Source organism: Osmia lignaria, chromosome 4, assembly GCF_051020975.1.
Source record: "Osmia lignaria lignaria isolate PbOS001 chromosome 4, iyOsmLign1, whole genome shotgun sequence".
NCBI lineage: Eukaryota > Metazoa > Arthropoda > Insecta > Hymenoptera > Megachilidae > Osmia > Osmia lignaria.
The window spans coordinates 8,211,124-8,223,325 of NC_135035.1; the positions used below are offsets into that span (position 1 = coordinate 8,211,124).

General features: G+C 41.7%; 1 protein-coding gene across 9 annotated transcripts in view; it reads right to left on the minus strand.

The window, feature by feature from the left end:
* Positions 1-12,016, minus strand: part of Camta (Calmodulin-binding transcription activator) — a 47,925-nt gene extending 35,909 nt beyond the window's left edge. For 4 of the 9 annotated variants that reach the window (XR_004581164.2, XR_004581165.2, XM_034322179.2 and 1 more), the window contains exons 1-3: positions 11,580-12,015; positions 1,758-2,184; positions 1,391-1,676 (exon numbers count right to left, since the gene is read on the minus strand). Coding sequence is in view for 5 of the 9 variants with exons in the window: in XM_034322179.2 (XP_034178070.2) it covers positions 1,391-1,676; positions 1,758-1,991 (520 nt within the window). In the remaining 4 variants the exon portion in view is untranslated. Of the gene's footprint in view, positions 1-1,390; positions 1,677-1,757; positions 2,185-11,579 lie in introns of all 9 variants that reach the window. The other 5 variants (XM_034322180.2, XM_034322177.2, XM_034322175.2 and 2 more) reach the window with 2 other exon arrangements.
* Positions 12,017-12,202: the final 186 nt, after the last annotated feature.

Below are 12,202 nucleotides of genomic sequence, written 5' to 3' on the forward strand. Positions count from 1 at the left end.
CTGTGCAACCAGGACCGTGCATATATTCAATTCTGAAAACGGAGGAGAAGCAAGTCACTTCAGAGAGCGATAAAGAGGCCGGCCTTTTGACGACGAAAGAATGGAACACGTGACGTTGAAGTTTAGGATTAAAAAAAAAAGGAAGAGAGATGAAGAAAAATTATACGACCGTGATAGCGTGCCTCTTATAGGATGAAAAAAAAAGTTTCAAGGAGGTCTAGGAAATGGATCTCTTTCTCTTCTCTCTTTCCCAACTGTTTAAACGAATTTCTGTTTTAATAAGCGAATAAGTACGATGCAATTAACCTTAAACTGTATCCTGAAATATTTCCCAAAGACCTTAGATGGATCGATCGATAAGCATATCATTCGTCGCGGCAATGTACGAAACACTCGGCACGCTTCATCCCCCGTAGCGATGTTAAAAATTCATTAATACGAAGCTCGTGTAATTGTTTCCCCTCCTGTAGAAGTTAATATAAACTATGTATAATTCATGCGGGCTTAAATAGTTTTGATTCCGTACGAAATTCGATCGATGAGGCTCATTTAAAATTCAAATGTTAGACTTAAAGGGGAAGAATTAAAGAACGAGCTTCATCGTGGCCAGAAAACCGAGATTTTTATGCACGGAATTCAGGATTCGCCGTCATCGAGACACGTGAAATTTAGAGAAAGAAGTTGAAACAACGATGAACGTTGGAAAAATTCATTCCACCGTGACAGTCGCCAGGGGTGCCTCGAATTTTATATAATTTGATATTTCGTGCCTGAAATAGGATTAAACTTCCCTTTTGTCTTATCGTATTAATTAATCTTTCTAATACGTGGAACAGGGTGCACCGTCGTCACGAGATCCCCAATTGTTTAGAAACTTTCATCAGGGTGCTTTATCGTATTGCTAATAGCCATTTGGATTGTAACGTTCTTTAAAAAAGCTGAGGAAAACGGGTCGCTAAAGAGACGTTGAAAAGACAATAAAGTAAAAAGTATCGTCGTTTCGCGTGCTTGTTTTCCCGCTGGCCGGAAACGAAGGAAACATTCCTGTCCCTATTTCTTCGCAAATGAACGCGTTTTCGGGAAACGTATCGGTGGTCGACCGACCATAACCGAAATCGTATTGGTCGTTCGCCTGTTCTCTCGACGGACGAATAAAACGATTGTTGAAATCTCGGGAAGAGGAATACAAAATCAATAAATTCGTAAACGTTTGTATCGTGTGAAAAATTGACGATCGGTAAGGTTACGCGATCGCGAGGTCGCATAAACATCAAGGTAAATTATTGGCCCCTCATCCTTTGAGGAAGTAGCTCGATAGAGGGATAAATAATTCACGGCAAGATCGGATCGTCTGTCAAAGGTAAAAGCAAGTAATGGCGGAAATACTTACCGGAGATGGGATCCGCGCCATCGAGCTTCCTGTCTAAGGAGACGTTCTCGTGAACGGCTTCCTTGCTCGTCCTTGGACGACATCCAGAGTTCGATTCACCAGTACCGATCCCATCTTGGCTCTTGTGATCGTTCCTAAGGTGATCGTTTCTTTCGTTCGACTTGGAGCCACCGCCACCTACGCCGACTTTAGTCGACGTCTTGTTGTTACCCAAACTCCCGGCATTTCCGTTCAAATTCGCGTTAACGTTGATATTATTATTCGTGGACGAGTGATGATTGTCAGCCTGATGGAAGATGAAAGAAAGTAGAAATTTTTCAAAACAAATTATCCAATATGAAAATACAGTTTCATCGAATTGACTCACCGTGGTGGTCATACAGGTCGAGGAGGATGAGCGCACGACGACGATACGATTCTGATTGTGATCATTGGAGGCAATCGTTGACACGGCAGCGTGATTGCCGAGCCCATGGGTCTCGTGGGCGTTATTGGATGCAGCATTGGTATTTGTGTTGGTGGTAGTGACGTTACCGCCAAGGGAAGTCTGCCTGATCACCAAAACGCTGCCAGCCGGCTCCAGCACGACCACTTGCCTCATCCTCACCGTGTTCCCCTCTCAGCTTCTCTTGGTTGCGCTGACGAAGAAGGAGAACGTGCACAGGTTGCACGAAAGCTCCCACGAAAACGATCCTCCTTCTTCGGCTGATCCAAGTATCCGACGGGAAATGCGTTCTCCAGCCTCCGCCCCTTGCTTCTTAAAGCTCCAGCGCGATTGCTGCCACCTGCTCCTCCTGTACACACGTACACCAAGATAGCCCGATATTAAAGCTGTCGTCTTAAAGGATGATCCTACTTCCATCCTATTCCGTGTCACGGCCTTCTCTCTCTCTTATGAACGTGTCATCCGAGCGTGTACCAGCGTGGCTTCTTTCGAAAGGCAAATCGATGAGATTATTTAGCCGGCCTGTCTACTGTGTCTACTCTTCGACGATCGTTTCTCTACACACCGTTTTACCCATGAACGTTGACGATCCGGATTTTAAATCCCTTCCGTCCGGTTGAACGGTTGCAAACATTCGACCCGACCAGTCCAACTATTCGAATTAAATGATTTAATACGTCGTGAAAAAAATGTAAAATGAAACGAGCGCAGCTGTCGCGTGTATCGTCGTACACGGTCCTTGGAATCTGATTTCGACACAATTAAAGGTGTACCCGGAGGAAAAACCGTAAATGAAAAAGCTACGAACATGAAATACATTAATGGCCGGTTGTCACAGGAGATTTCGTGGAGTCGTGATCGATGGCCAACAGAAATAAGAAACGAACCGGCTCGGAACACTTGAAACCGCTCCAAATAACGTCGCGATATTAAGCTTTTTGGATCGGAAGCGCGGAACCGAGGGTGTTTCGAGTATCCAAAATCACGTCTGGAGAACGTGTATCATTCGAAATTAATCTTTTCGCATGCGCACGCTTTAATATCTCGTTTCGTACGTAACCAATTGAAAACGGACCGTGAAACGTGGGCGCCCGTTTACTGTCCCAAATTCTCGAATAAAACCGTACGTAGAATGGTTATAAAAATTCTAGGCGAGTACATAAAATATTCGATTTTTCATGACTCCGGGTTGGCTTTTTCCTAGCTGACTCTAGTTGGCAGCCATTATCGTACATGCGATTCTTGGCAGCCATTGTCATAGATTTAGCCAGTAAACTGAGTCAAAGTCTTCCGAAACGCGGCTCCATCATAGACGCGCGACAGATATCAAATTATTCTCATAACAATAGAGAAACAAGCGTTGCCAGTTTTTTGATGAAATTCGAAACACGACCAGAATCATTTCCAATTGCACGCAGATTTTCTCTTTTGTATCAAATTTAAAAAAAAAGGAAAAAAGAAAAATAATCGACGTTTTCATTGAACACGCTCGATGCAGCTGGTTAAAATTCATAAATTCAAGGAAACTTTTTGTCGTGTTTTTCTACGCCATTGTAGTTCGAAACGCATCGAAAGCAATTAAATCGAATCAATTCGATAGCCGTTCAACGATCAAACGCATCGCAGCGTGTTGGAAAATCGTGGCGTATCAATTGATATTTTCTAACCCAATAACAACGGGAACCGCGAATGAATTTGAATCAATTAACGTACACAATTTCGTCTGTTTAGCAACACACGATTCCAACAAACATGTTTGACCGTCCTACATTTGTAGATTGACCGATCGATGGACGAGCGAACGGCGTGTTTCGTATTCCTAAGACAAACATATCCCTCTAACGATATCGATTAGCTTGAACACACTTTCGATTGTTCGCGACGACGAATCGCTAACAACTTTCTCGTCGAAATCACTCTTCTGCTCGTGGAACGTCGTTCCCTGTTCGAGAGAAAACCGATAATTCACAAAGGAGCACTATCTACTCGGAGTTTCGTCATCCCCCACGCCCTTTCGATTCCTGCACCCTCAACCCCCCCTTGTACACTTTGACTTTACGACTCGCCTTGGAAACAGTTACCATTCCTTTGAGAAAAACAAACTTTTATTCTAGCGGTTACATTGATAAAAATCGATGCTCTGGTCAAATTTCAATGTACAACCTTGAGAATCAGGTATGCGTGCTTCGTGATTTACGAGATTGTTAATGTCGACATTGAATTATGAATGAAACAATGCAAGGTTTGATCTTGGAAAATTTCCCTTCTCGCCCGAAAAGTCAGTAACGACCCAAGTACTCGACGCAGAAGAGACTTGTCTACTCGGAATTTCGTCATTCTCCACGCCCTTCCGGCCTCTTATCCTCTCTCTCTCCTTTCCCTACACTTGCTTTCTCCCTCTTTATCTTCACTACGCTTCAAAGTTTGGGATTCGCATTGGAGACAGTTACCCTCTTGCCCTCCACTTTGAGAGAAGAGACCTACATAATTCTAGCACGCGTTTCAACCCCTCATGAAATATGAACCGAGCACTCCTGATCCACCTTGTGTATCTGTGAGCAGTTTCAAACGAGCAGTCATTTTCTTGCGCAACAGAAGTCTGTTTCGAATTATATAAGACCACGTGAGAAACGCTTATCGCATTCTTTGTTTGATCGCGAATTAATCACTCGGTTGCTCGAGTAAGGATGTTGCAATGGTCCAAGAGGCGCACGTGGCCCACAAAAGAGGCCAATCTACGTGGAATTTCGTCATGGTTTCTTGATCGTTCAACCACCCTCCTCGCCCCTCTGGCTCGTTACATCCTCGCCGTCCCCATCCCTGAACCCTTTACCCTCTTAAACGTCTCTCTCGCTCGCTTTAACTTTGCGATTCACCTTGGAGCCAACCGCCCTGCCTTTGAGATGCGCTGACCCAGTTTCCTCCTCCCCCATGAATCGGGAAATTCAAGACATGAATTTTAGAAAAAAGCCTCCTACGATGCCTGGTAACCCGTTTACGACCACTTCTCGACGTCCTACAACCCTCGAAAATGAAACCTCCCCTCCGCCCCGGTTCGGTATACCAACGATAAATTTCCTCGAGATTGCTCGCGGCATGAATAATTGTCCGAATTGAACGTATAAATTGAACTGACCGTTTCGATGCAAGCTATCATTTTCCGTCGAGTTTTACGCAGCCGCGTTTGCGTTAAACGCCCGATGACGTACGTGTCTTAAATGGACACGGTTTTTAGCCAGCCATCCGGAAGCTCTAATTAATCAAGTTGCATAACCCTGTTCACGATTCCGCTAAACAAGATATACTTTCGCACGCAAATGCCGCGTTACAAATACCTTGAAACGGTTTTCTAGCGCGCGTGGTATGCCGATCAATTCCACGTGTCGCGTGTCGGTTAAACATAACAGTTGACGTGTTCGACCCGGCCGGGTTGAGAGCACGTCCAGCAGGCTGAACGGAATAATTTTCATGGAAATTTCGAAACACCTTGGAAACCGGCGACGTTGTTTCACAGGTGGCTCCGAGGAGGAGGCGACGTTAAGCCGCGATCGGAGAAAGGAAGCTCGAGGACGATCGGAAGCAAGACTTTCGTGGAGTTTCGCGCATTGAAATCAGGAGAAAGCTTATTTCTCTATACGGAGAAACAGAAGTAACTCCCACGCGTACACGAAATTGCTAGCAAAACGAGTTTCTTTTCTCTGCCTCGGTCGAGTTGCAACGTTCGATTTTATATCCCTTCCATTATTTGTTTATTCCACCTTCGAGAGACGCCGACCCAGTTACCGTCCACGCGAGCACACAGCCGAATGGTGGAGTTGAATTTTTGAAAAAGCACCTCATCGCCCATACACCAGTAAAGGGAACTTTATTCTCGTACGCGTTGAATATGTATGTATTTTTCTACGGATCCAAGCGCGGACAAAGTTGCAAATCATCTACAGAAATCGATGTTCCCCGACAAATATCTTGAATTTATATTAACACGATGATAAATTACGATAATAAATTATCGTATAGATTATAAAAAGATATTGAAAATTATACTTCTGACATAAGTCACTGTAATAAGTAACTTGTCTGATTTATCTATTCTAATTGCAACGATGAATCGTAAAATTATTTTTGCCAAATGAATCTCTAACAAAAATTCGCCACTAATAACGAATGCTTCGGTTGTACGATTTGATTCAGCTCTTTAAATGGAACATAATTTACGTACATGTATTAGTTCGGTACAAGCAGACGGGTTAAAAGCAATGTTGCTCCGGCAAAAACGTTTCCCTCGGTTTTTGCGGTGTTTTCCTAAACAAGCAACATCTCCGGACAAAGTTCACGTGAAAGAGTGAAGCATTTTAACCGCTACAAACTTGTTTGCCTTCAGTTTACCACGATGCCCGTGCTAGCCGCACACGTTTCAGTTTGCCCAACGTTAATATCCTGCAGAAATGCACACAACATCGTGACTATCTCGGACGCTATCCACGGCTGGAAAGACTGTTGCTGGAAAGGTAACAGCTTCCCGAGTTTATTACTCCATAGTTGTAATCTGATTTCCTGAACAACCACTTTGAACGAGTGAATTTTCTTCCGACGGATTGAAATCTGAACATCAACCCCTTCGAGACGATAGACTTGTATTCAAAGGATTAATCATCCTATGTTGGATTATCGATAATAATAATGCATAAGCTAGAAAGCAAACATGAATTTTATGAGAAACACTGCGTGCTTGAAAGTTATATTGTCAGACCAGATGTCATCTAAGGGCCTGGGTAATAGAGGGAAGGTCTCTTTGATTTTATAAGTGGGCAACAGACTTTCTGTCTTGTACTTACGAGTTTCTTCTTCACTTCGAGTCGGAATTTCAAAGCGTAAAGACGTCCTTACGAATAATAAAACAGAATGTGAAAGAAATTCACTGTATTTTGAATTTATTTAACCCATTTCCAATATGCTAAGACCATATGCAAAACCTAAGAATTGAAGCTTAAAAGGAAAAGGATCGTAGAAAGCAACAGCTAGGACATATCAGATAGACATTGAAACGTTCAAAGAGAATCCTCTTTTTCAAAGTTGACGATAACTTCCGCGTGCAACACTTTCAAGAGCAAGGTGAATCGTTGAACAGCGACCTCGTGAGATATCAGGCGACAAAACGAAGAAAGTCGTCTGCGAAGCTTGTCAACAAGTATCCGAAACCGTGTCGACGACGTAAACGGCAGTTGGGAAAATTGATCGAGTTAGCCAGGACGTTACTCACGCGAAGGAAATGCATTGTGAACGACGGGAAATAAAAATCCTGGATAAACATCCGCGAAAACATCCAGGCGTTCAACGAAGAATTATGTCTTTGTGAATAAAACTAGGACGTATTATTAAGAAAATTATCATACAAACGATGTATAAATCGCAAATTCTTGAATTAATGTTCGCACGATCATGGAAAGGTTATAGAATTCCTGCAACTCGATGACGAAACGCAAGATTGAAAACGATTTTTCTGGAGAACAAGGAGAAAAGTGAAAGAAGCGACCAATGACGTGAACAAACACATCGGAAATCTTATCGTGCGAGTAAAAGTTGGTAACGAGTACGTATTGCACGTTCCAGACACGCGTGTCAAGCACGTAATCCTGTACGAGATAAAGTGAATCGCGAGAAGCAATAAATAAAATTGTCCGTGTTCCTTTCGCCTTCCATCAACCTTAATTTTCCCTAATGGAAATCATAGAATTTCGAAACGACCTTTGCTCGTTATTAAATGAATCCTTGTCTTTTCTTCGGAAGACTGTGACAACAATTCTTTAAAGGAGATTGCAGCTTCCAGAGAAAGCCATTCCAGGAAATTGATACTCCCGTCCTTAAATAAAATAAATACGAGGGGTACTTTTTTGAAAATAAACTTCTCGATGTAGTTTATTGATATCTTTTCTATAGTCTCGTTTATTCGCGTTTTCTGCACCTGGATCGAAACAAATTCGAATTTCTGGTGTGCTAATTGAGTCCCAGAGAGCAATCGTTCAACGCGTTACGGCAGTAACGTTAATTGGCTGTTCGTAACATCCCAATGAAACATTAACGGTGATCACATTAAGGGTGGAAATCGTGGCAGAAGCGTGGCGATTATGGGGAATGGAAAACATGAATGACCGCAAGCGAGCGAGCGTGCTTGTATTTAACTCGACGCGAAAATAGATCGGCCTTTCCGAGCAACATCATTTTCCACAAAATTACTATTATCGCTTTCGATCACGTTACATCGTTCGGTAGAACGTTTCCTATAAATTGTCCGGAAGAATGCGTAAGAACCACGTCGAACGCTTTTATGCCATTTTACCCGAGAAAATAAACATTATCGCAAATCGAAGCGAACGAACAGCGTTCCCGGAAAAACATTCGTTTCCGTGAAGGAAAATAGACATATTTCCTCTGTTTCACGCGAACTACCCGCTATTATGCAAATAAGTGCTTTTCTATGGACAGAGAAATCGAAATACTGTATGCTAAACACACTCTACGATGACGTAGAAGATGATAAGAAATACGAGCGTTTCCGGGCTGAACAGGAAGGAAAAAGATTCAGAGAGATTATTCATACTGCTGAGATTGTAAGAAACTACTTTTTAACATCTCGAATACAATAAACTCCAAATACAAATTATCAAATAATTAATTTAAAAAAGGAGGATAAATTTTAAATATATTCCTATTAAAATTGATAATATAAGATAGCAATCTGAAAATTAACCATTCATGTCATTGAGGCAGTGGATGATACCATCTGTCTGTATCTACTGTGGCGGACATGGGTTGTACCTACTGTGGCGTCCGACGTGCTACGTTTCGGAGAACAAATCTAATACCCTTAACCATTATTTATTGATAGAAAGCTCGTTCGATTCATTCCCATTATAAATTCCATGCACCTATCCTGCACTCAACGCCCATCCCTTAATTATCTTTGTTTCAACACCACGTGATTAGCAACGCAACCTTCCCTATCATTGATCCAACCTGCACCGAGGAGCCATGGATTTTAGCCCGTACTATTTGGTAACTTGGTCACACAGGTGTAGAAGAAATATCGAAGGGAAAAAAGAGTATTATCGATGACCTGTCGTCCACTGGTCGATGTAAATGACTACGATGGTAGACGAACGATCAAGATAATATTCAACGTAAAACTGTACTGAAACAAGTGGTTAAGTGGGACGAGAACAATGACACGAAAAGGACTAATCTTTTCTGGTCTTTGAACTGTTCTGTTCTCTTTACATATCGCGTTATTGTTTCTTCGCTCGAATCAATTACCTGACAAACTACTTACACCTATCCAAAGCACCTATAGGTCTCTGTTTCAAACAATTATGATTGAGATACACCGTACGTTTCCGTTCTAGGTTGGAGCACGGCTCCCAAATGGAATGGAATTTGATTATCATGGTACAAGCGACCTTGAATAGAAAACCAGTCGAGAGGCATTTGTGATGTACGATCGTGAACGGATGTCACGGGAATGATTTATCCTACGCGTATTGAAAATTACAGAGATAGCAGTACTTGTTAAAAGAAATCATTGTTCTGTGTAATTTATCTCGTACAAGGTACACACACCGCGTTAATCCTAAAACGGATCAAATTTAATGGCTGATAGACGATACGCCGACCTGATTTCCTTAAATAGAAGATATTGATATCAGAGAAGATACTGAAATTTTCTAAAAAAAAAAAAAAGTAAAAGGAGACTATAGGTAGTAGATGTTAGATAATGAAATACGGTATTAGGGATTAAGGAAAACTATCGATGCACCCGTTTGATGGTACTGGTTAAAAGTGAAACCATAGGTTCCCATCCCATGACTCGATCAGATTTATCGATTTAACCGGATCTAATCCGACCGATGATTGAAGTGTGCCTTCGAGCGTGAAACTTCGTGTCTTTAACATACTACACAACAGGTATCCCCCGTATGTGAATGTACCGACAGTTCTATTATTATCGTTGCACGTGCCGCTCTATCGGCAGATAACCGCTATACACGTTCGATAATCGTCTCGTACGTAATGTACTCTATCATATTTATTTGCTTTTTAATGCAACACGCACACGTGTGTACCGGGCGAGCATCGTAATTTATGTATACGTTAGGGGGAACGTCTAGCGTACAGGTGTTTGTATACGTTCCTATAATCCGGGTATTGTGTACAATTTCTAAGCATTCCATACAGTGCCAGATATGATACCGGTTGCGTTGGACACTCAACAAGTCCAAAGATGTCTGTATATACTTTTACTTGCATCATCCGTGCCAAGAAATTTTCTATATAAACTACGATTGTTGACTAAAATATTAAACAAAAAAGAAAAGAAAGCAAAGAGAATACGATTAATGTAATTGCTCAATATTCGACGAACAGTAACAAACGAATGGTTAGCGAATCGGTGCTTGGATGAATAAAGTTTATTTATAGTAATGTCTTTCGTGCAATATTCGAGTAAACTGTGAAACAGGTGTACGTGTGACTTAACAGCAATCTTTTTTAACTGATTGATCATGGAAGGAATAACATTCTTATCGCTCCCGTTTTCCTTACTTTTATACACCGAATATTCAGCTGTTCTTTTATCGCAACGTGTGCGCATCAAACGCAGGGTTTCTTTAAACAGAAGATCACGGAGTTGGCTTCTAAGTATACTTCGACTAAATCGACCAGCTTATCACCCTTAAGGCACCGGTGTCCGTTTTGTCTTATAATAGGCTTTGATGAAACTGAAAATTTTAACCACCCCACCTGGCCGAATTATCGATTATCGTTACCGATATAACCGGATAAGACAAATGATAAAATAAGCAGCTACAATAACGTAGGGGTAGCTGCAGACGTTGCTCAGGTTTAATGGTAACAATTCGATACACGGTGAAGCCGTAAATGTGAGTTGCATCGGTTACGACGGAATAGCTAGCTAGTGAAACTACAAGTGGCAGGAAATACGTATAGCAACGTTCTTGATAACAGCTGATTACGATGAGCTCGCCCATACAACGGTCGTTCGTTTAATGAATCACGTTGCACGCTGACATTTCGATGTACAAATATGTATTATTACGAGCATCGCATTTCCCGCCAAACAATAATCACGTTAATGCAATGACACGAATGTTGATGTTCGAGGCATTGAGTTGTCACAAAAAGAAAAAAACGTCAACATCTTCTTACCACATATTCGACTCGGTTCGTTTAAAGACGTTTCACAGCCATGACACGAATACAGGAGAGCTTAGCAGGCACGATTAAAGAGACAAATTTTCGCTCGCACGACGTACGACAGTTCGAGTGGTTGCACGTGCCGGTAAATAATTGAAAATTATATCAAATTCACGATACCTTAGTTTATGCCAGAGCTGCGGGTTTACGGTATGCACTAAAAATAGCGGTACCCATAAAACTGCTCGGTGAGAATCGCCACGAGACCTCGAGGACGTACGGTTTACAATTCGCGGCTGTCTTGTAACCTAAACACTGATGGACTCGTCAAAATTCTAAGAACGTGTTTCAGTAGAAAGTTATTCAGCCGGAAGGTAATCAGACTGGAAAAGCTACAGTCAAAACGGTTCGGAAAATTTTCGACAGACTATTTTAAAGCCAAGGGAAAAGCGACAGACGTAAACCGCGTTATGTTGTTTATCGAGAATGTATAACGATAATGACGCATTAAATGTTTTTGATATATCGAGTACTTACAATATCTGTGCTCGGTATGACAGAAGACCAGTAACCCGTGTTGAAAGGGTTCATCTTGAGACGATTGTTTACGTGTCGTCGATGCTTGAATCGTTGAAAAATCACCACTTTACCACCGGCTCATCATCCTGCATTACTTTCGTACACGTATCTATTGATGTACCGTTGATTTTCACGCACAAAATCGTGTAATCACGCGTGTCTGCGCTCGCGGTCGACCCTTGGAATCCATGACAGGTACGAACACGGGTATGGCCGTGAGCCGCATGCGCCACAGCAGAAGTTATCACGCTCTACCACCGAAACAAGCGGGCAATATGTAGATGAGAAACTCCGCTTCGAATTTAAATTTCTTCTTCAATTTCATGCTGGTTCAATCGTATTCTCTCGCGAAAACGTTATTAATCCAACAGATTAAAGTAATCGGTGCACGTTCTTTTTCCTCTTCTCTTTTGTGACTACTTTCAATTCAATCCGCGTCAAATCAATTACTCGATCGATTTTGGAAAGAATAAAATTATAAGGCAAACATGATTCAAACATATTATTAAATTTTGTCTTATTTTATAATTCTTATATGCACGTTGTTGCTTAAGTAGTAAAAGTTTTAAAAGTATTAAAAA